This window comes from Haliotis rufescens, unplaced genomic scaffold (assembly GCF_023055435.1).
Source record: "Haliotis rufescens isolate VD_foot unplaced genomic scaffold, xgHalRufe1.0.p SCAF_2, whole genome shotgun sequence".
In the NCBI taxonomy this organism is placed as follows: Eukaryota; Metazoa; Mollusca; class Gastropoda; order Lepetellida; family Haliotidae; genus Haliotis; species Haliotis rufescens.
This window is the reverse complement of record NW_025963890.1, coordinates 70,964,295-70,990,670: the sequence shown is the minus strand read 5'-3', so window position 1 is coordinate 70,990,670 and position 26,376 is coordinate 70,964,295. Positions and strand designations below refer to the sequence as shown.

Below are 26,376 nucleotides of genomic sequence, written 5' to 3'. Positions count from 1 at the left end.
AAAAAGTTTTGTTTTTTGTACCGGAACAATACCTGATCCGAAACCTTTAAACATCGAAAAAAGAAACCATACAAGTTAGAATCGCTTTGTATATAAACCATGCTCCACTGAGCTGACCTAATATACTGGAATCTTTATTTGGCTGAGCCTTTCGTACAATGAATAAATATTTGATTGATTCTACAGTATATGTCTATGCGTGTCCTTGACCATTCGAAGAATGTCTTCACCGTCTGGAGATTGTGTTCATCCCATAAAGATGACAGTTTATGACGTTGGTGTACAGGATGAAGAGCTATTGCTGGCTTCATCCCTTTAGGCTCTTGCATAAAAGAATGAGGTGAGGGGGGCTTTCATCACTGCCTGGGATTGTCATGAAACAGGACTTTGAGAAATCGATGGATATATTGTCTGTGTCGAGTCGCATAAACGAGCTTTTGAAGTGAAGTATCGTTTGTGATGAAGTTAAACATCCTTGATGACGGAACCGCCAAATCAAAAGATTAAAGTCTTCTTTTAGATTTAACCATTTCAAGGTTAACTGAACATCTAAATAGTGGGCTTGTTTGGCCGAGCTCAGATATTCCACATCATACAAACTGTGATTTTCAACCGAAGTGCTTTTGGCAAGAATCTGTTTTATCCATTTATCTACTTAGAACGCTGGATTGACTGAGTACAATTTAAGCACTACAGGACAAGACCCATGCTTCCAGTTCCGTCTGCCACGGCGACGGGGTTGGCGTAGGAGAGCTGGCATATCATAGATGATCATGTCTCATCGTAGTTTTCAGATTTGGTGATCGAAGTTAAAATCCAAGACATGTTTCCCTTTACTTCTGTATATGCTCACGTAGATTGCGACTCTTCCTCTCCAGACATGCTAAATACGATTTGGTAATGGCCTCGCTGACATTTGAGGCGGAAAATGAGATCTCACAGTCGAAATGAACATGTAACGATTTGTTATTCTTAGGTTCAAGTGAAAGCCATAAATATGCAGCCTCACGGCGAGTTCCACCATCAAAGATTTAAGAAGACAAATAAAATTTTAAGAAAAAATGGTACCCTCATAAGTGTCTATATGTAGCTTTTGACTCTTCGTATATGCCACGGCTCTCATAAGAAGGCAATTACGTTTTTTTTGGACTCGTTTACTCTCGTTTACGTGTCATTTCCGAGGAGCGGAGTTTTGTTGAAGCTGTGAAAGTATTAAGAGATTGCACTAGGTGTGCTTACACCTGTCAAAAAACATCTCTCGGAATAAATGCCCCATGACCACAACTGCTCATAATTCGTTTCCGAAGCCCTATGTTGTACAGCATTGGGTCTGAGGGGAGCCCACACTAAACAAATATAAAAAGACTAAAACACTTGCTATACTGAGTAAGTGCTTCAGAAAAAAAAGTTTTTGGGTGAAAAAAAATGATGGTGGTATGAGGCAAACCGAAGTAGGTGAGGCAGGAGGCAGCCAGAGAGAGACGAGGGGGATGACGGTGAGAGAATTATTGGAGTTGTTGTAAGGAGAAACATGGTTCTGGATAAGCTTGAAAGACGGGATTTATCTCCAGCTATCCAACACGCAACCAACAGGTATCATGAGATCTCCTGACTACACCAGATGCGGACGCTAGTACATGTAGGGATCCGGAATAGTAAGACCGTGCGTGAGTGTGTGTTTAGTGACGTGGTCATTGAGTGAGTGAGTGAGTTGACAGCATGGTTTTTGTTTGTCTATTATTCAACGCCGCACTCAGCAATATTCCAGCTTTATGACAAAGGTCTGTACATAATCGAGTCTGGACCAGATAATCCAGTGATTGACAACATGAGCACCGATCCACACAATTTGGGATACGATGACATGCATCAACCAAGTTGGCGAGCCTGACCAACCGATCCCGTTAGTCGACTCTCACAAGCAAAGCCGCTTTTTACGGCGAGCATGGATCGCTGAAGACAATATTGCGGAGTGCGGCGTTAAACAACAAACACGTGTGAAGGCCATGGTATGTTTTAGCTTCATGTTTACAAACGACGTGTTTGGTAAATTTGTCTAAATGTCTGCATAGTATGTCGGGAATTCCTCAACCAGGCCTTTGATTGAACAGCTAAGTTGAAGCAAAAACATATCTTTCTATAAGATTGGAATAAAATGTAATGCTTTAAAGATACATGTAAAAACATGACGTTTGTAGCAATGACTGTTTGACAGCAGGTGTGTGTGCCTGTGTCCTAAGCCACACTTGAATTGAAAATTGAAAGCTGTCATAAGGAAGAATTTCCTTGGTCGTGTTTTCAGTTACAAGAACCGCGTAGTACTGCAACGACGCTAGACTTTTACAGTATCCCTTTCAGAGAATAACACTCGTACTCTGCTACAGCCGCATCACGACCAGCCTCCCAACACCATAACGAACAGGTGTGCTGCTCATCGCCAGCTCTCGCAGCTTCATCTTCAGGGGAGAGCGGCGGTGCTGCTGCAGTCACCGAGTCTGTCTCGAGTAGTCCAACAGAAAGTTCAGCTTTCGTCAAATTAATTGTGCCAATCCGAGTTACGGCGTGTCGGCGAGATTAGGCAGGGCGTCTGTGGAGTCTGGCAGACACATATGAAGGTTGGGGGTAGGGTAGAGGGGGCCAGACACATATGAGGGTTGGGGGTATGGTAGTGGGGGCCAGACACATATGAGGGTTAGGGGTGCGGTGGAGGGTGCCAGACACATATGAGGGTTGGGGGTGCGGTGGAGGGAGCCAGACACATATGAGTGTTGGGGGTACGGTGGAGGGAGCAAGACACATATGAGGGTTGGGGGTACGGTGGAGGGAGCCAGACACATATGAGGGTTAGGGGTGCGGTGGAGGGAGCCAGACACATATAAAGGTTGGGGGTACGGTGGAGGGAGCAAGACACATATGAGGGTTGGGGGTGCGGTGGAGGGAGCCAGACACATATGAGGGTTGGGGGTACGGTGGAGGGAGCAAGACACATATGAGGGTTGGGGGTGCGGTGGAGGGAGCAAGACACATATAAGGGTTGGGGGTACGGTGGAGGGAGCCAGACACATATGAGGGTTGGGGGTGCGGTGGAGGGAGCCAGACACATATGAGGGTTGGGGGTGCGGTGGAGGGAGCCAGATATATATGAGGGTTGGGGGTGAGGTAGAGGGAGCCAGACACATATGAGGGTTGGGGTTGCGGTCGAGGGAGGTGTCATTACATGGGCACCACATGTTCTGATGCTGATTATGCAATGAAATATAGAAAATATGATATTGCACCCATTGTGGAAAGAGGAAAACGGCGTCAATTATAACGGGAAGAAGGTGGCGGTTTATGATGTTACCAATGGACAGCATAAACTATTCATACAGAGAATGTCATGTGAACTGAAGTTAGAGTATGTGGAGATTATTGATCACTAACACCGACGTAGGTATCAACGTTAGATAACGTAGTTATAAATGTTTACCGATAACAGCTACTTTTATAGCGTTTTTGCAGCTCTGTGTATAGACAGGAGACATTATTCATAAACAGTTACATATGGAGTGTCAGATTTTCAGTGTCACGAGCTTAAAATGGGGATGCAAGGGTGCACTCGACGCATCATGTATCAAGGAATGCACAAAGTGTGTGGATCTATGAATGTCAATGTGTGGATCTGGGAATGCAAACGTGTGGATCTGTGAATGTCAATGTGTGGATCTGGGAATGCAAACGTGTGGATCTATGAATGTCAATGTGTGGACCTGGGAATGCAAACGTGTGGATCTGTGAATGTCAATGTGTAGATCTATGAATGTCAATGTGTGGATCTATGAATGTCAATGTGTGGATCTAGAAATATCAATGTGTGGATCTGGGAATGCAAAAGTCTGGATCTGAGAATGTCAATGTGTGGTTATTGGCATGTAAACGTGTGGATCTGGGAATGTCAATGTGTGGATCTGGGAATGTCAATGTGTGGATCTGGGAATGCAAAAGTCTGGATCTGAGAATGTCAATGTGTGGTTATTGGCATGTAAACGTGTGGATCTGGGAATGTCAATGTGTGGATCTGGGAATGTCAATGTGTGGACCTGGGAATGTCAATGTAAGGATCTAGGAATGTCAATATGTGGGTCTAGGAATGTCAACGTGTAGATCTGGGAATGTCAAATTGTGGATCTCGGAATGCCAATGTGTGAATGTCACACATGTGTGGATCTAGGAATGTCAATGTGTGGATATAGGAATGTCAATGTGGGGGTCTTGGCATGTAAACGTGTGAACCTGGTAATCTTCATGAGCGGATCTAGGAATGTCAATGTAAGGATCTAGGAATGTCAAAGTGTGGGTCTAGGAATGTCAACGTGTAGATCTGGGAATGTCAATTTGTGGATCTAGGGATATCAATGTGTGGACCTGGGAATGTCAATGTGTGGATCTAGGAAGATGAACGTGTGGATATAGGAATTCAACGTGTGGATCTGGGAATGTCAATGTGTGGATCTGGGAATGCAAACGTTTGGGGTCTGGGAATGTCAAAATATGGATATAGGAATGTCAATGTGTGGATATAGGAATGTCAATGTGTGGATCTGGGAAATTCAATGTGTGGATCTGGGAATGTCAATGTGTAGATCTAGAAATGTCAATGTGTGGATCTTGGCATGTATACGTGTGGATCTGATAATGTTCATGGACGCATCTAGGAGTGTCAATGTAAGGGTCTAGGAATGTCAACGTGTAGATCTGGGAATGTCAATTTGTGGATCTAGGAATATCAATGTGTGGACCTGGGAATGTCAATGTGTGGATATAGGAATTCAACGTGTGGATCTGGGAATGTCAATGTGTGGATCTGGGAATGCAAACGTTTGGGGTCTGGGAATGTCAACGTGTGGATATAGGAATGTCCATGTATGCGTCTTGGCATGTAAACGTGTGGATCTGTTAATGTTCATGCGCGTATCTAGGAATGTCAACGTGTGGATCTAGGAATGTCAATATGCGGATGCAGGTGTGGCAATGCGTAAATGTCGGCATGTCAATGTGTCAATGCATGTACGGAAACAAAGGAAGTTCTGTCCAGGTACTTCATTTAAAACACATCTGTGACGTCATTCTATAGTTTGAACGCTCCATTATTTTTCAGTAATGGAGAGTTGTTTGTAAACTATTCATTTTCTTGAACCAACATTTGAATTAATTTCCACTTGGAAATGACGGAACTCTTTTTTTGATTTATTGACAAGTGAAAAATTGCATTTTTTTCCGAAAACACGTGTCGCCAGCCGGGGTTCGAAGCCTGATCGTTTCATTTGAGAACGTGTAATTGTCAACCTCAGCTTCGGCGGCACATGAATGGATGGTGTGAAATTAACTATTAAATATTTTCATAATTTTGCATAATGCTTAAAACCTGAAAATAATATTATATAATTTGTGTTAGAGCAGGTTACCTACAACGATGTTCTTATTTATAGCAATTAGATAAACCTTTGACGAGAAAAAAACAAATCAGGTAAATATCCTTGTTCGGGGCTCTATATTTCACGTCAGCATGTATTAACAATGTGCAAGCGATTGATAAATACTAGTTTAGGACCAAACGAAATTATGAAGAGCCGTGTACCATGCATTGTAAATGTCAGCTCGAGACGGAGCTTGGCGCACGTGCAACAGCGGCAGAGAACGCATTTCTCGTGCATCACACAAGGGCGACTCACGCAGTATAAGTACAGACAACAAAGAGTACTGGTTTATTTTTCAAACATTTTCCACAACAGAATATTTTGTCAAAGTGTAAAAGTAGGGATGGGTTTTAAGTTGGGGATATCCTCGTAGCTCTCCATTCCTTAAAAATATGTCCGAGTAGAGGTATGTCAATGTATTTCAAACAATGTCCAGGAATACGTGAAACTAGTCACGGAGAGGCCCAGGGTTATACGTGTTGTGGATAACAATTATGCCTTGTACTTCGCCGCCGTCATATCAACAAAACATGTCGTGATATTGCAACAGAACGTTTCCTTTGTGTTTCTCCGTTCATAAATCAATACGCTATTTCCCCGTTTATATAAGGTATGAATGAAAACATACGTAGCTATGCCAATATTAGGAAACATGCTTTCACGAAACCAAGACCCTGTATTGCTGGGGCGGGTTACACAACACCTGGAGGCTAAATATATTCTGTTCTACAATTTTTGCTTCTTTTCACGAAGCGCGCGCGAGCACGCACGCACGCACAGACACACACACACACACACACACACACACACACACACACACACATTGGAATTTATCATATAATGGGTAGGTTTCTCGGCAGGATAAAGCCAACGGATAAAACGATATCCGTTGGGGTCAAATGCGAATAGATATCAAAGGTCAAGTAGGGACTACTTTCAGTGTTTATAAACAAACATGGCGTCGCCCTTGTCATTCGGCAATCGAGTCAGAATTAACCATCGAGAATCTGGATAAACTACAGAGATAATTGCTATCATTTTCAAAAGAACAGTCTAATATACTCAAAATCAGTGTCTAACTGTGACGTCGCTAAGGCATTTTATAAGTTTTGGCAACTTTGGAGATATAAATTTCGAAACAATTTTGCGAGGGCGCTAGGCCCAGCTAAACGGGATCAGTAGCCATATCTGTGCTTGTAGACCTTTGCGGCTTGAAACCTTTTCAACAAATTAAAATAGTTGGATTTGGCCGAAATATGTTTTAATTGTTACCTTGTTTCGTTTTGTCGCTGTGTGTACATCACTTCTTAACGTTATGACAGGACAGGCCGACTATCAACAACGTCTGAACGTGGCCGTGACGTCTCATAGTCTAGGGTTAGAGTAGCTTCCCTTTGACAAAGGGCAGTTTCTCTAGCGGAAAGACCGATGGATTGCATTGCCGCGAAATGCAAGTAAAAACAATTGTTGTTTTGCATATATGTTGCCTCGCCACTGTATAGGAAACAGATTTCAGTTGGAACTATATTGGCTACTGTCACTGTCCGACTAACACATCATTTACCCTGTGACGTAATAAATATTAATGCGCCCATTCCAGGGAAACTCGCAATGTTTAGGTAATGTTTGTGAGAGAGGGAAAACGATTTCCAAGCACAGAATTAAAGATTAAATGACATTTTATGATAAAGAGGTTATCACGTTTGTGTGTTTGGGGATGGTAAATATCCTGCATTAGGAATATACACTATGTATTTAGCTCGCCAAGGCTCGCTAAATACAATCTATATTCCTAATGCAGGATATTTACCATCCCCAAACACTCGCGTGATAACCTCTATATATATATACGTGTGTTTCATATTGGATTATCTCAAAAAGTCAAAGTATCTATTTAAACATTAATATGTTTTTACATGTTTTATGGCAAATTTAGAACATATTAATGCTATTTAAAACAAAGAATAATTTACTTAATCGATACACATTTACATTTTTATTTCAATGGTGTTGATGGGCACTGACGCGTTGAGTTCATAATTGCTCGCCTAAATAACGCAGATTGTCATACGATCCGGTAAGTGACTACATCGTGTCCAAATGCCACACGGAGCAGAAATTTATATCGGCAATTAGTTATTGCTAAATTGAAACTACGTGACCATGTCAAACAATACCCTTAATCAGAAGGCTCATAACAATAGCAACCGAGACAGTGTATCAATAACGTTGTTTCACTTCTGAGGCTCGTTTGACACATTACCCAATGGCATATAAAACAATTCCCACTCCATCTATTACGTATAGAGATGACGGAACATTGTGTAAATGATCCCGAAAAAAGTATATTTATCTTACAATCTTCTTTGCATGCATATCGTTGTACAAACAGTCAGGCCGCTAATTGCCTGTTTGCCTGTGTTCCTGAAAAGTGGTATCTTCAATAGGGTTAACACACAACCATGTAATTTGTCACTTGGTAATCGCTTGACAACGTATACAGCATTAATTGAGATTTATTGTAGCACAACGATAGCATGTAATTCTGTACCGTGTATATTATTGCATTAATCAGTCTGCGAGAGGCGACATGCAGTACATCAAGAACCTCGTCCGCAGAAACACCCCCACTCGGAATATTACCACGCGAGGCACGTTTACCTGCTCTCTGCTATCTCAAAGTAATGACGCATATACACAGGGCTCCCAAGGGGGTCGTTACTGCCATGCCATTCCATGTTGAACACGCAGGGGTTGAACAAGAGCAAACGTGATCTGTTGTTTCTTTTTAAGATGTGTATTTTTATGTTTTCCAATGCAGATCTAGGGCCACTTGACGTATAAACGTGTCCCTTGTTGAAGATATGTGTTACATGAAGTATGTGTAATCAGAGATTATGTACGGCCTCTGAAAATGTTACTCAAGATGTCTTGCCAGTATGTAAATGTGTAAACACACAGTCTTCTCTCATCCGCATGAGTGGGTGTGTGAGTGAGTGCGTGTGTGAATGAGTGAGTGAGTGAGTGAGATGGATATTTCTGTTATATCACGGAGCGTCAGCTTGATGTGGGAGGAAAGCCCGAAGTAATGCAGGTCTTTGACGTGAAACCCAGTAACACGGGTAGAACAGGGCGAACCGGGATTCGAACCGACAATCCTAGGTTCTGGCACGCCTAAGTGCCCCCTCGTGATTGACTCCCTGGGGAGTATAAATATAACATAATGGGTACCATATGCTGACTTATGTTTGGAAAAAAGCACCGAGGGCGATCAAAGCAGGGGAAACTATTTAGGGAATATGTGTCATGTCTAAGTTACGCATATTTCCTGAGTGAATCACGTATTTCAGGATAAAATGAAATTTCATGTTCCAACACATACGCCCTGTACTAATTGCATTGAAAATCGGGACGGACTATTTTTTCAATTTTCATTATTTTTTTTGTAATTTTGTAAATAAAAGCGACAAAACCCTTTCCTATTTCATAAAAAAGTCTGACAAAACTGAGTCGATTGTACTATTTCGACTAGATACATAACGAGCATGTGTCTATGAATCACGATGAAATAGTGATGATACAAGGTGTTCGCGAAAAGGTGAGCGTATCCTGCTCCACCGGTGGGACCCGTCACAAACACATGCAAAAGCAAGTCAATTGTTCACCTAAAAAAACACGGGAACACATGGTACAAGTCATTACATCAGACATAATGTTTGTCACTGATGCGTCAAATTTGGAAATGTCCTCCACATGTCTACAATAAAACTTTTTGAAAACTTTACTGAGGCCTTAGATGTTGATCAAACAACTTCTGAGCAAGTGTTGTATGACGCTCTTTGAAATCTTGTAGAAGAGCATGCCCGATTCTACCTCAACAGTTGTGAAATGTAGACACCAAGGGCTGGAGCTGCAGGAATAAGACACAAATATCCCTGAGCTACTGTAACACGTTTATCTAGGCCAAGGTCCCTGACAATATGTCGTGCAGAATTTGAACTGTATGTGATGACAATACGCCGGCACTCATGTCTGCACTTCTGAATATATATCATCATGATAGACACAATTTTTATGGATAACAACTTCTTCAATACCAGTATTAAAGAAGTTGTTATCCATAAAAATTGTGTCTATCTTGTCATCCGTCAACTTCTAAGTAATGCCTATCAAGCAATATATCACCATTTTCTTAATCATAAACAAGAATCGAAATGTTCCATCTGCAACCCCTGCAGCTGAGCTCTATAAACTCTTTACGCATCAGGAGTTTCACGTTCCGTATAAACGTAGATGTAAGTGAAGAAAGCAGGACACGCATGTGTTGATGTGGGTATTCAGTACCAGCCCTATACCCTGTGTGTACGTAGTGTAAAAGATGCGAGGTATTCCAAGTGTCTATTGTTGTCTATGTATGAACGTTCACATGTTAAAAATGCCTGTATCCGATTCCATGAAACTTTCTGATTTTCTGTACATGTGGTCTTGCATTTATGATCATCTGTTTAGCCATGGCATACGTGCACATCAATATCTTTAACTCATGCTTCCACAGGATGTACTTTCGCCAGGTGTTCTTGTGTTTCACTGCTTCACACGAGTTTGGATTTTATTGAAAAACATAATTTGTTCCAGAAAATGCTTGTAAAAAATATTTATGTTCCAGACTGTTAAAATTGTTCATAAAAAATGTTTATTAAATTTTTTAAAAAAGCTCATAAGTTTAATTAAACTATATCTGGTTTTGCAGATGTAGTTAATAAAAATATCTCGTTTCCTGGCACAATAATCTTGAACGCGACGTTAAACCCCCTTTCACCTCAACTGTACATATGGGGACACGGGTGGCCCAGTCGTCTAAGGCGCCGCGATTCGCTGTGCGTCCCTTGGACACGCCAGAAACCTATGATTTTGGGTTCGAATCCCGGTTCGCCCCGATTATGTTTCTAGGTTTGTCAGCACCATACCCGTCCTCGTGGGTTTCACCGAAGTGGTAGACGTCTGAGACCTGCATCACTTCGGGCTTTCCTCCCACATTAAGCTGACATAACTGGAATACTGTTAAAAGCGGCGTTAAACCCAACTCACCCACTCACTCACTCAACTGTACATATACTCCTTAAAACAGTAGGGCATACCCAGAAATAACATAACATTTCCCAAATTGTAAAAAATATTAGTTTCTACTAATAGTTGTATGGTAATAATGAAGGCATTGGAAACATTACTACCGGTAGTGAAGTAAGAGAGTAGTGTTGTGACCGCCAACGATCAGGGGTAAGATGGGAAATTTCAAAATTGACGTTTTGGATCAGTAGTGCGTATTACCTCCACGATGACATTCACCCTAGGGCATGCTGCGCATGAGTCTCCCAATGGCTAGTCTGACCCACTCCTCTTGCAACGCATGGCCAAGCTCAGCCAATGTGGTCGGCAGCCATTGACGTTGACATACACGTCTCCCTACATCGTCCCAGACATGTTCAATGGGGAAAGGTCTTGGCTCATTGCTGATCATGGCCTTCTATGGATGTCGTGTTGCTAGAGGCGCGCAAGGTCGTTGTCGTTCACGGCCTTCAACGTTTCTGCAACAGCCTCCGTGGTCTTGTGGTAGAGCATCCGCCCGGAGAGCGGAAGGTCCGGGGTTCGATCCCCGGCCGCGTCATACCAAAAGACGTTAAAAGATGGTACTTGTTGTTACCCTGTCTGGCGCTCGGCATTAAGGGGTTAAAGCAAGGACTGGTCGGCTCGGAGTCAGTATACTGTGTCCGAGTGGGGTATTCATGTTAAACTGCGGCATGGTATCTCAGTGGGCTAGCACTATAAAATCGGCATCAGTCCGTTCTAGTACAAGCAGACACACACACAAATGCATGCACGTCGCTATATAAGTGCAATAATCTTGGACGCGACGTTAAACCCAATTTCACCTCACCTCACCTCAACGTTTCTGCGCTGTGCTCTCTGGTATGTTTATGAACATATTCAAGCAATGTGTGTGTGTCTGCGAACTAGCATGTGTTGGCAAACACTGGGCTCTGCTGTTGTTCAAACGCCTATGCTGCACTTTAACAAAATATAAATATATTGTCGCCTGGGGGCGTCAGCATGTGTTTTATAATGCTTCTTAAGGGAACTTTTCATTATATTTGTGTGTCGGTAACACTACAAATGAGTGAGTGAGAGAGTAAGTCGGGTTTAAACCACGTTTTCAATATACCAGATAGGGGAGGGGTTGGGGGTTTGTGACGGAAAAATTGGCTATACACATTTGTTGGGAAATGAACCAGGTCGAACCATGTGACGTTTTAACCACAATGCTATCCAACCGCCCATTCACTCTACAGGGCCGGTAACTCTCTGCATATCATTAGGACCTTCTCCTAATTTTCTTGTTCTTAATGTCATCAGAGACGAATTTCGTACTTCGCAATAAGAAATACGAATTTGTCAGGTACATGTGGTACTCGTGTCTTAACAGTCATTTTGTGCATTTATCCTGCAAAATACGAACACAATGATGTATACCACTTCAAGCTGATGTTCAAAGATAATTTACTCTTGACATTTATCTAAATCGATTCCCCTGTCACTTAACCAGCTACGTGTCTCCCAAGATAAGGTTGTTACAGTTCCTGTCCGTAATTGGCGGCCTGTTAACAGCGAGAGATATGGCACCTGCCGTCACGGCTACATATATTACCATTACAGTCAACATTGGAGATCATCCACTAAATGATGCTTCAGATTATGAGCTATGACATCCGCAGCCACGTTCGGGAAGGTTCGACCAGTAACCATCTGCACATCTGTTACGTTGTTATTTCATTAACCAGAATGGAATTTTTACAGGCTGAGGTATTTTCCAGTGCATATAAACCGTTAACAAGCACATGTGTACTCAACAAGTGGGCCCAAGTTAACACACACAGACACACAGACACACACACACACACACACACACACACACACACACACACACACACACACACACACACACACACACACACACACACACACACACACACAAGGACTTAAACCTTCACCGGGGAAACGAATATTTCCTAACCATAGTATTCCCAAACAAACTTATTGGAAATTTTTCTGTTCAATAGTAATGCTCACGGTGTTTATATTTCAGCAACAAAGCCTGCATTTAATTACAAAAAAATCTAGCTAATGGAAACAAACAGAATGAAACTAGAACATCCTGAAGTAAACTTACACTATTGCCATTTCCACGTATTTGTTGCCTCGGCTAGAGTACGGCCTCGTTATGTCGATCTCTCTGTTCTATGTACGGGCACCGTGCTAAAGATAACCTTCTAGAGATCAAACGGAAACGCCATGGTATACAAGGGGCTGAAGTACCCTCTGCGATATAATCCAGTTATCAAATAGTCTTGCATGGACCCTAGGCTATGCCAGTCGTACGCAAACCACTTCTGAGACATTGTTGGGCTTATTTGGTGTGTATATATAATAGAGACACGTCCATCTATCTGGCCGTTAGGAGAAGAACGTTGGTGTAATAAGTTTACACTTAAAAAACGGGGCACGGTGTCCAATTAACTATAGTTTCTCATACAGAACTTGAAACGAATATACGAATATTCTCAAGCAAGTCTAGTTTTCGCCACAATATTGCAGCTCTTTCACGGTGGACTGTAAATGGTTGAGCCTGGACCAGGCGAGCTAGTGATTGACATCATAAGCATCGATCCAAGCAAACGGGGTACGAATTCACCCTATCTTGGGGCTCCTCTCTATTTATGGTCAAGACAATTTTGACAAAAATAAACCTAAAATATTTTCTTTTTTCTCCTTTCTTTCTTTGTTGTTAAACACCACACTCAGCAATATTCCAGCTATATGACGGTGGTCTGTAAACAATCGACTCAGGACCAGACAATCCAGTGATTGATATTATGAGTATCTGTGCACGCAGTTGTGATACGATGACACGCTATCAACCAAGTCGCCGAGCCTGACCACACGATCCATTTAATCGCCTCTTACGACAAGCATAGCCCCTGGGTACCTGTATACGTATCCGGATTTCCCACGTGTTTAAAACATAATCATTACAGAGACTAAATGATTCTTTTTAAAAATAATCTCATTTCAGAGATTCAGTCTTAGTCTAGCTGTCCGACATGATTCTTTGAGCCACCAGCATTCTATCCAAAATATTTTGCTTGTCGTAAGAGAAACTAACGGAATCGGGTGGTCAGGCTCGCTGACTTGTTTCATGCATGTCATCGTATCCCTATTGGCTGGATCGATGCTCATGATGTCAATCACTGGATTGTCTGGTCCAGACTTGATTATTTGCAGACCGCCGTCATATAGCTGGAATATTGCTGAGTGCGGCGTTAACAACAAACAAACAAACTATTTAGAATATTATGTCGTAAAACTGTCTATTGAACTCGTTGGAAGAGCCACTGTGGCGTCATATTTAAGTGTCACTATGACGCAATACGTCAACGTTATTGTGATGTCATGCGCCTATATTATATATACGATGGATAACCAATTCACCAATAGATATAATCGTTATCACACATCGACAGTTCAGTCAATAACGTGGTTGAAAAGCTCTTCGGACATACATGACCCGTTCTCCAGCTAAAATTAATTCAATTATAACTTAAATACCAAAATAAAATACAAATCCGCAAATGAGAGGTTAGGTATATTAAATCATCCATTAATCACAATAACTTCGCAATACGTTGATGTTAAAATATCCGTATCAAAACAAAGTCACTTCAATTAAGCCTATCACTTCAACGATGTTGGGATCGAAGCAGATGTTTGTTGACACTGACAAAGTGGGGATACTCAAACAATAATATATGTGTAAATTGATTACAGTATGACTGCATACTGTGCAAATCTTACATCATTTTATATATCAAATATCATCTCAATAGCTGAAAATAATGTCATGATGCACTCCGCTGATTGAAAATTATATGTTCTATATACGTATTTATGTCAGTCAATAGAACATAATCCTCAGGCAACGAAATGCATGTTGTGTAACCGAATCATATCAATATGTATAATGATAATGTGTGTTCTTATTTTGCGCCGGCCTCCATACACTCGGTGTATGCTCGAAGCGCTAAACATATTACCCCGGTCAATGGATCAGTGTACATTCGATTTTCATTCTCAGCTCCCTGGGAAGTAACATCCCAAGCGGCCGTGTCAGTCGCCAAGAGGATAACAAACACATTTTCATCTCATCCTACCTGGTACCCATTTTACTGCTGGGTGAACAAAGACATATTTAGGACAAAGTCACATGCATGTGCTTCTGATGCATGAACTATAACTATCCCCTATTTATTTTGAACGGTTTACACCGTAATGATGTAAGTAATGAGTTGCGAAGTACATTGTATCTTACCTTAATCGGGACGCAAATAGTGACAAGCAACAAATCTGCAGACGCCAGACTTAAAAGAAACACGTTGGTGACGTTTTTTTGTCGTCCGTAGTAAGCGATGGAGAAGATGACGAGAGAGTTGCCCACGACGCCGACCAAAAGCGTTATTGAGTAGACAATAACTGAAGGGATAAACTCTTCTAAAGGGAGGTTGTTGACGCTGGCGTCATAGTCATACTCGTACTCGTAGTAGTCGTACGCATCGTAATGGTCCCTGTCGCTGAGGTTGCCACTGACGTTAGCCATCGCGGAGAGGAATATCCCGAAACTATCCTTTTGAATGATCTTTACTGGCGTCCTTTGGAACGAATGAATTCACAGAAACGATAACTGTCGGCATGCTGTGACCGGGGGTAGTGTTGATGTGGACAGCCACGTGTTGATGATGCTGGTGATCAGCTGGGCTCCTCGACACAAGGGCAATTCTCGCCTCGGGGCTTGGGTCAATGATTACAGGAATATTTCATCACAATTCCTCAAGCGAATGGTGAGATTGCTTTCATTTGCTTCAAGTTGTAATATGATGGAGTCTAAATAAACTTGTACAATTACTCTAGCAGAGCCTCTGCTGTTGAGTGAGCTTACAAACATTAATTCTTTCCGTCTCCCAGTCGTGGCCGTCTATTGGCTCTCCAACCATAGTTCCCTCCCAGTAGCGGTCCTGCCGGAGAGAGAGAGACGGGTTTAACACAGCATTATGTGGGGGAGGAGAGAGTGGCGGGGATGGGTTGCGGGAAGGGCAGAAGATAACGCAGGGTGGTGGAAGGAGGGGTTGGGAGGGGATAGCGGCAGGGTGGTGGTAGGTTGGGTAGGGAGGGGATAGCGGCAGGGTGGTGGAAGGTTTGGTAGAGAGGTGATAGCGGTATTTTGATAATAGACTGACGTCCAAAAGAAACTATACCAATACACAGAAGAAAGACAAAATCAGGTTCCGTTTTCAAAACATATATATTAATGACAGTGGTGTTTCAGCATGTTGTGAAAATAAATATACTCAAAAAATAAAAAAGCCAACTGTTAGAGTATCAGTGACTCAAAGATTCATGGGTGTCAAAATGTGACGATCCCAAATGTCACCGTCAGAACATCTGTCCAACAACAATATGTCAAGTCTCTGGAGAGTCAGTAAACACTGGATTAATAGCGAGCATGTCCACCGTGTGCATCAATGCACGCCACATCACGCCGCTGCGTCTACGACGTCAAGCGCCGGATGACATCAGTGGGAATCCGTTACCATGCATACAGAAGAGATTGCTCCATGTCCATTACTGGTGGTTTGTTTGGCTGTAATTTAACGCCGCTCTCAGCAATATTCAAGCTGTATGACGTCGGTCTGTAAATAATCGAGTCCGGACCAGACAATCCAGAGATTGACATCATGAGCATCGATCTCCGCAATTGGGATACGATGACATGCATCAACCAAGTCAACGAGCCTGACAACCCGATCCCGTTGGTCGGCTCTTACGACAAACACAGTCGCCTCTTACGACAGGCATGGATTGCTGAAGACCAATTCTCATGACAAATGTTCAATAGGGTTCATGTCAGAAGAACACGCAGGTCATGACATAACAGGAATATCCATGTTGCTGGGGAAGTCTTGCGTCAGCCTTGACCCCTAGCGTTGTCTTGCTGGAAGAGTATATCGTGCTCCTGTTACAGAAATGGCAGCTGGACGGGTCGCAAAACTTCATCTCTATACCTCTGTGCATTATGGTTGCCTCGAATGATAACTAACCTTGATTCCAAGTCCTCACAGATTCCTCTCCAGACCATAACGCAATCTACTCCATACGCTTGAATATCCTGGCGCTACGCGTTCACCTTGACGTCTGTGTTCACATCCCTGCACCATCTCTGAACAGGCAAAACGTGCTCTCATCAGAGAATAAAACTCCCCAGTCCCGCACTTGCCAAAGGCGTACCTCCTGAAACATCTCGGTCGGTCACGTCGGTGTTGGTGCCTTAACGTCACTCCACGTCACTTTACGTCACATCGCCGAGTGCCGTCTATGCAAATGTCGTCGTTTCGGAGATGGAGAATGCGCACAAGTGATGTCTTAAATAGGCGTGTGAAGTGGTCTTCCAATCCTAATTCTGTCAGTTGTCTGCCCTTTCTGCCGTGAAGGGACAATCAACATGGTCTTGGAACACACGTACAATCAAACACTCTTTGCAATGCAGTCATGCGAGGCTATGCATTGCCCCTCTGTGCTTCTGAAAAACGCGACATTTGTTCTGTGTTAGTCGCCTCTTTCGACAAGCAAAGTCGCCTTTTGCGGCAAGCATTGGTTGCTGAAAACCTATTTGGTTGTATTTGGGCGACATATTTAAGCAACATGTCATTTCCACTCTCCAAATTATAAGGAAACTGAAGTAATTTGTTCTTGGTATAGTTTCTTTTGGGGGTCAGTTCATAAGGCAATATCGTTGTGTGATAGAACACCATAGAGTCATATTGAGTATAATATTATATTTTCAGACCAAATTTGCATAAATTTAAAAAAAATGATAAAGTAGCATTTTCAACCTCTTGTATAGCTACGATAAAGTGACATTGTTACGTCATTTATGTAAACTATTAAGTGGCTTTGCAACTCGTGTATGACAAATGATAAAGTGTCCTTACAAACTCGTGTATGACAATGATAAAGTGTCCTTACAACTTCGTGTATGACATTGATAAAGTGTCCTTACAAACTCGGATATGACAATGATAAAGTGTCCTTACAAACTCGGGTATGACAATGATAAAGTGTCCTTACAACCTCGGGTATGACAATGATAAAGTGTCCTTACATCCTCGTGTATGGCATTGATAAAGTGACCTTACAACCTGAGTTATGACAATGATAAAGTGACCTTACAACCTCGGGTATGACAATGATGAAGTGTCCTTGCAACCTCGTGTATGACAATGATAAAGTGTCCTTACATCCTCGTGTATGGCATTGAAAAATGACCTTACAACCTCGGGTATGTCAATGATAAAGTGTCCTCACAACCTGGGGTATGACAATGATGAAGTGTCCCTACAACCTTGTGTATGACAATGATAAAGTGTCCTTACATCCTCGGGTATGACATTGATAAATTGCCCTTGCAAACTCGTGTATGACATTGATAAAGTGTCCTTGCAAACTCGTGTATGACATTGATAAAGTGTCCTTACAACCTCGGGTATGGCATTGATAAAGTGTCCTTGCAAACTCGTGTATGACAATGATAAAGTGTCCTTACGATCTAGTTTATGGCAATGATAAAGTGTCCTTACAACCTCGGGTATGGCAATGATAAAGTGCCCTTGCATACTCGGGTATGACAATGATAAAGTGTCCTTGCAAACTCGGTTAGGACATTGATCAGGTGTCCTTACAACCTCGGGTATGACAATGATAAAGTGTCCTTATAACCTCGTGTATGGCATTGATAAAGTGACCTTACAACCTCGGGTATGATAATGATAAAGTGTCCTTACAACCTCGGGTATGACATTGATAAATTGTCCTTGCAGCCTCGGGTATGACATTGATAAAGTGTCCTTACAACCTCGGGTATGACAATGATAAAGTGTCCTTACAACCTCGGGTATGATAATGATAAAGTGTCCTTACAACCTCGGGTACGACAATGATAAAGTGTCCTTACAACCTCGGGTACGTATGACATTGATAAAGTGTCCTTACAACCTTCGGTATGACATTGATAAAGTGTCCTAAACACCTCGGGTACGTATGACATTGATAAAGTGTCCATACCACCTCGGGTACGTATGACAATGATAAAGTGTCCTTACAAACTCGGGTATGACAATGATAAAGTGTCCTTACAGCCTCGGGTATGACATTGATAAAGTGTCCTTACAGCCTCGGGTATGACAATGATAAAGTGTCCTTACAACGAATGAAAATGATAAATTAACCACGTAACCGCATGCACAAAACAAGATAATTTAACCTTCCAGACCGTGTTCAACAAAAATGAGTACAGCTGAACCTCCTGTACAACACTCTCGGGTAAATTACATGACGTTATCGCCTGTCTCCATATTTCCCTCTATGTCGAAACATAACTTATTTAACATAGTGTCTCAAAAACACCTATTAACATTCGAACACAAATTCCATCAAACACATTACAAGTATATATCATCCCAATAACGGAAATCTATTAAAAAACAATAATGTACGTAATTCAACTCCCAGTCATAATTACACAATAACACTGTGCCAACGCTTATATTATAAACTCAATATATTTCCTAATAAACATAAGCACATATGTTGCATTAAACAGAGCATACAAAGAGATTGAGTTTACCGTTTAGAATGACTATTTTAATCTGCCAAAGGTCTCACCTAAGCCATGTCCAGCTAACAACGTCCGCTGCAGTAGTCGTCGTGTGTTGTTACTGAGGACGTCGAGGGTCCGACGTACGGGAGAGAGACCTTAGTGGAACTCGGAGGCTTATCAAATCAATTACTTCGTGTTGTATTTCCGTAGCCACTGACTATCTCAACCGCTGTTGAGGTTCTGCCAACTGCTCTAATTGATCGCTCAACGAGATACTCAAAGGCTTACTATAGACGGGCGAGCTACCGACATGCCGGCGTGTCTTGTTTTCCTCCCCCGTGTCTGCTTAGGCTTAGGCTCATATTACAAACATGGATTATGAATCAACTGCGTTTCTCGATATTCTGATTTTAGATAAAACTGATGGATTTCGTAACAATAGAGCACGAGGAAAGTGGGATGCACAAATAATAATAATAATAATAATAATAATAAAAATAATAATAATAATAATAAAAAAATAAAATAATAATAATTAAAAAAAATCAAATCAAATAAAATCAATAAAAATAATAATAAAAAATAAATAAAAATAATTATAATAATAATAAATATATAATTCTAAAACGAGCAAAGGATGTGGGACATAATCTCAATGTCGGTGTTGATTTTGTTGATGGTTCAGTACTGCTGGACGGTACAGAAATGTGTGTCAACCAAGCGAATTGCCATATCAAGTCGGCATCAAAATGTAAATATGAAATGCAGATTATGAACTGAATTTAATGAGACTGTCCAACGCATTGTCAGTGTATGCCCAGCTTTGGCATAAACACAGTATCTTAAACGACATGATGGTGTAGCTCGATCATTTTATTACCGTCTTCGCAATGCTTGTGGTTTTGACACAGAGGTCCACCCATGGTACAACCCGGAATATGTGGAGGGCGTCATGGAAAATGATAAATACAGAATTCTTTGGAATAGGCCCCTTTACAGCCTCAGATGTATCCAGGCCAACAAACCTGATCTTGTCCCTTTTGATAAATCCAATGAAATCATTTATATCATTGAATTTTATGTCCCCTTTGACACTAATGTGATTGACAAGATTGAGGAAAAAAATGGCAAATATGCGGACCTCACTTTTGAAATGTCACGCTTGCATCCCAAGTACCAAGTTGTCCGACTCCCCATTGTTCTCGGTGCCTTAGGTTTGGTAACTCCCAATCTGTTGACTGACATCGGGAGAGTACCCGGGTTTGCTACCAGGAATACAGCCCTTCTGACAATCTGGGTAATGCAGAAGACTGCAGTGTTGGGGAGTCTTCACATTCTCCGAAAAGGTCTGGGTGAGTTTGACTAGACAGTGCTTCCTGTGAGAAGTCCCATTCGCTGTCTGGGCTGCGTGTAGAGGGGGAAAGGACCCTGAGCTGATGATGAGCCTAACCAGCCTGACTGTGTCAGGATCACCCAAGCCCTCTTTGCTGCATTTTAATTTCTATCTATAAATAATAATAATGGGGCATGCTCAACTCGGTATTGCAGCTTGTAATTAAATCCCTTACACTTTTTCCTGGGCCATGATATTAAACTCTTCTGTAGTTACGTGCGCTAAAGTATGACATTTCAGCTGACATGACATCTTTAACGAATATAAAACACATTATAATATGACAGTAATGATTCCTTTTTTTCCAATTACTACTCCTTAATGAATCTTTGTGAAATGCAATGTCAGCATTTTTACAATTTAATTGTTCTAACTGTGCATGATATATAGGAGTAACTTTTTAAATAATTATAAGTTTTGTTTCAACTGGGCGAATAACGTGAAAACGCATTCATGATTATTAATGGTCATCCAACACCTTTAGTCAACAGGAAATATGATATTCAAATAATTTTATCCTTATTTAAGTAGGGGACAAGATATTAGGGCAAACCTTGATGGAATTAGAAACATCGTGTGAACTACATGAAATATTGTAAAGAAAAACACCTGTCCCGTTTCTCCATTGCCTCCTATTGTAAAATACCAATATTCGAAAATCTACAAGGTAACCATAATTAGGAAGACACTGAAGATGTTCTTTGAAACTGTAACCCATCTGTTACAGTCGCTTGATCTTCGAATACATACCGTCTGTAAATTGTCACAAAATGAAGAGAGAGTCATTATGTTCAATGTCTGCAGACATATTTAACTGTCCGTGAAACAGATGTGCGTAAATCGATGAAACATGCTGTTTAGGATAAACGTATCTACGTGCCTTGTGTGTATGTACTAATCTGAGGACAAAATCTCCCAGCCGTCACTATAGACATCTCCCATCCATCACTATACACATCTCCCACCCGTCACTATACACATCTCCCATCCATCACTACACACATCTCCCATCCATCACTATACACATCTCCCATCCGTCACTATACACATCTCCCATCCGTCACTATACACATCTCCCATTCGTCACTATACACATCTCCCATCCGTCACTATACACATCTCCCATCCATCACTATACACATCTCCCACCCGTCACTATACACATCTCCCATCCATCACTATACACATCTCCCATCCGTCACTATACACATCTCCCACCCGTCACTACACACATCTCCCATCCATCACTATACACATCTCCCATCCGTCACTATACACATCTCCCATCCGTCACTATACACATCTCCCATCCGTCACTACACACATCTCCCATCCGTCACTATACACATCTCCCATCCATCACTATACACATCTCCCACCCGTCACTATACACATCTCCCATCCATCACTATACACATCTCCCATCCGTCACTATACACATCTCCCACCCGTCACTACACACATCTCCCATCCATCACTATACACATCTCCCATCCGTCACTATACACATCTCCCATCCGTCACTATACACATCTCCCATCCGTCACTACACACATCTCCCATTCGTCACTACACACATCTCCCATCCATCACTATACACATCTCCCATCCGTCACTATACACATCTCCCATCCATCACTATACACATCTCCCATCCGTCACTATACACATCTCCCATCTGTCACTACACACATCTCCCATCCATCACTATACACATCTCCCACCCGTCACTACACACATCTCCCATCCATCACTACACACATCTCCCATCCGTCACTATACACATCTCCCATCCTTCACTATACACATCTCCCATCCATCACTACACACATCTCCCATCCATCACTATACACATCTCCCATCCGTCACTACACACATCTCCCATCCGTCACTATACACATCTCCCACCCGTCACTATACACATCTCCCATCCATCACTATACACATCTCCCATCCATCACTACACACATCTCCCACCCGTCACTATACACATCTCCCACCCGTCACTATACACATCTCCCACCCGTCACTATACACATCTCCCATCCGTCATTATACACATCTCCCACCCGTCACTATACACATCTCCCATCCATCACTATACACATCTCCCATCCATCACTATACACATCTCCCATCCGTCACTACACACATCTCCCATCCGTCACTATACACATCTCCCACCCGTCACTATACACATCTCCCACCCGTCACTATACACATCTCCCATCCATCACTATACACATCTCCCATCCGTCACTACACACATCTCCCATTCGTCACTATACACATCTCCCATCCATCACTATACACATCTCCCATCCGTCACTATACACATCTCCCATCCGTCACTACACACATCTCCCATCCGTCACTACACACATCTCCCACCCGTCACTATACACATCTCCCACCCGTCACTATACACATCTCCCACCCGTCACTATACACATCTCCCATCCGTCATTATACACATCTCCCACCCGTCACTATACACATCTCCCATCCATCACTATACACATCTCCCACCCGTCACTACACACATCTCCCATCCATCACTATACACATCTCCCATCCGTCACTACACACATCTCCCACCCGTCACTATACACATCTCCCATCCGTCACTATACACATCTCCCACCCGTCACTACACACATCTCCCATTCGTCACTATACACATCTCCCACCCGTCACTATACACATCTCCCATCCGTCACTACACACATCTCCCACCCGTCACTATACACATCTCCAACCCGTCACTATACACATCTCCCATCCATCACTATACACATCTCCCATCCGTCACTACACACATCTCCCATTCGTCACTATACACATCTCCCATCCATCACTATACACATCTCCCATCCGTCACTATACACATCTCCCATCCGTCACTATACACATCTCCCATCCGTCATTATACACATCTCCCATCCATCACTATACACATCTCCCATCCATCACTATACACATCTCCCATCCATCACTATACACATCTCCCACCCGTCACTATACACATCTCCCACCCGTCACTATACACATCTCCCACCCGTCACTATACACATCTCCCATCCGTCACTATACACATCTCCCATCCGTCATTATACACATCTCCCACCCGTCACTATACACATCTCCCATCCGTCATTATACACATCTCCCACCCGTCACTATACACATCTTCCATCCATCACTATACACATCTCCCACCCGTCACTATACACATCTCCCACCCGTCACTATACACATCTCCCATCCGTCACTATACACATCTCCCATCCGTCATTATACACATCTCCCACCCGTCACTATACACATCTCCCATCCGTCACTATACACATCTCCCACCCGTCACTATACACATCTCCCATCCATCACTATACACATCTCCCATCCATCACTATACACATCTCCCATCCGTCACTATACACATCTCCCATCCATCACTATACACATCTCCCATCCATCACTATACACATCTCCCATCCGTCACTATACACATCTCCCATCCGTCACTACACACATCTCCCATCCATCACTATACACATCTCCCATCCATCACTATACACATCTCCCATCCGTCACTATACACATCTCCCACCCGTCACTATACACATCTCCCATCCATCACTATACACATCTCCCACCCGTCACTATACACATCTCCCACCCGTCACTATACACATCTCCCATCCATCACTATACACATCTCCCACCCGTCACTATACACATCTCCCATCCATCACTATACACATCTCCCATCCGTCACTATACACATCTCCCACCCGTCACTATACACATATCCAATCAACAACGATCCCAGTTTCACGTGTCACCACAATTCACGCAGTGCCAGCGCACACATCCATATCGATGACGTCACATGTTCACAAGGAGGAACTTCAACTTTAGTGTCTCATGTCTGATGCCTTGGTCACCACTCCGATGTGTTTACCTTTTACACCCATCAGGGAATGTTTTGTTATCTTGAAGATCCGAGCGAGTATTTGAAGATCGACATACTATATATACACATCCATTTGGGATGACATTTGCTTGATAATGGCATGCCAAATGTGATCCATCTGTTTCATCCGATTCTGACAATGTTGTCTACACCGGAAAAACGCCATTGCAGATCCAACAAAGGGACAGTGGGCATGGTGTATGCACGAAGAAGCGTATCTGATGTCAAGGGCGCCAATGTCGGGCGAGAAAGAAATGGTTTTCCGGTTTTAATAATTAATCCATTTGTGCGACGCATAAAGGGAAACAGCATAAATTCTTAATGTAAATTCCGATGTTTCTTGATCAAAGATGTGGTAAACGTGGAATTCCAATGTTTCCTTTCCAAAAAGGTGGCTGAGTGGGTTAGGTCGTTGATTTTTATGCGCTGGCGATTAGGTGCCTTACTCCTAGAGTGTGGGTTCGAATCTTGGATGGGTCTCCACCCAAAAAGTATTTGTATTTGTACTTTACTAGAAGAAGGTGTAATCCCAAATATAGGATACGTCACATAATGATTTTGTAAATATGCCTAAAATGAAGCAATTGTTGGAGAATCTGGACGCTGCAATGTGGTTGTAGGTTGCCAAGCAATATCACGGCGGGGGACATCAGAAATGGGATTGAAGCCACAGGCCCATGCTATTACAGAATGCTGCAAATAGTAACACTCTAAAGTGTTATAGGGCAGTGTAATTTATTCTTAAACAATGTTGTAATTGTATTACATAGTTTCTGTTAAGATTCAGTTGAAATTCATAACATGTTTTAACAATACTTACTTGTCAAGAATTTATAACTGTCAAGCAGTGATGTGGAAGTAACTATATTTAGATGCGTTTGGGAGTCAATTGATATGTGGAATCTTCTGTTATATAGAACAGCTATATTGACTAATTAATCATGGTATGGAATTTTCAAGAAGGGATTTAGACAATGTAAGTGGGACAGGCGCATGCCTGCATCATCTCACATTACATCAAGACCAGCGGTTGTGAGGAGATGGTTTTTTTCTATCCTGAGTATCAAGTCTAGGCCTATTTTGGAAGCTTGAACACTGTTGCTGCACGGTAAATAGTATTTTCTCTGTCCGTTTTGCTACCACTGCTGTTGCATGGCATACTGACATTTGTATACTGCCATTGAAGTTTGTACTGCCGCTCAATTGTGTACTGCTATTGCAATTACTTTGCAGTAATTTGTATTGATTTCTTTACCTAGTTACTTTTATAATACAATCGTTACTTGTATAACCTCTCTTTGTTGTTTGTTGGTTTCACACAGTTCTGTTGCGTATAGATTTCTGGGTTGACTAGTTGTTTCAATTTGGAAATCGACACGTAACAAAAAGTAATTAACATTATATTTTTTATGATATAAACATTTCCGTTGAAAAATAATTCCATTTTCTTAAAGCGTTTATCAATTCATCATCTAAGTACATCCAAGTTATACCAAAATGGTGGAATAATAAGAATGATCACAATAGATAACGCATGAGCAATACTGATTTGAGGGTGTCCTCCCAAAACGCCTACATGCCAAAACACCCATAGCTTATTACAACAAAGTTCACAGTTGAATGCATCCCTTATCTCCTGGCTGTCACCTTTGTCATTTTAATGGAATAACCCCAAGAATATTTATATACATTTTATTTCACTAATCAGTCAGATGATAATCACAATAATCAAATTAGTTTGGAACTAATCAGTCAGATGATAATCACAATGTCACTAGCCAAGTTTCAAAAG

The 26,376-nt window shown here is 42.0% G+C and overlaps 1 protein-coding gene across 1 annotated transcript in view; it reads right to left on the bottom strand.

Annotated features, from left to right (window-relative positions):
• LOC124133172 (allatostatin-A receptor-like) overlaps positions 1-19,692 on the bottom strand; it is a 122,830-nt gene extending 103,138 nt beyond the window's left edge. The window contains exons 1-2 of the mRNA XM_048400499.1: positions 19,281-19,692; positions 14,878-15,577 (exon numbers count right to left, since the gene is read on the bottom strand). Coding sequence (XP_048256456.1) covers positions 14,878-15,162 — 285 coding nt within the window. The 5' untranslated portion in view covers positions 15,163-15,577; positions 19,281-19,692. The remainder of the gene's footprint in view (positions 1-14,877; positions 15,578-19,280) is intronic.
• Positions 19,693-26,376: the final 6,684 nt, after the last annotated feature.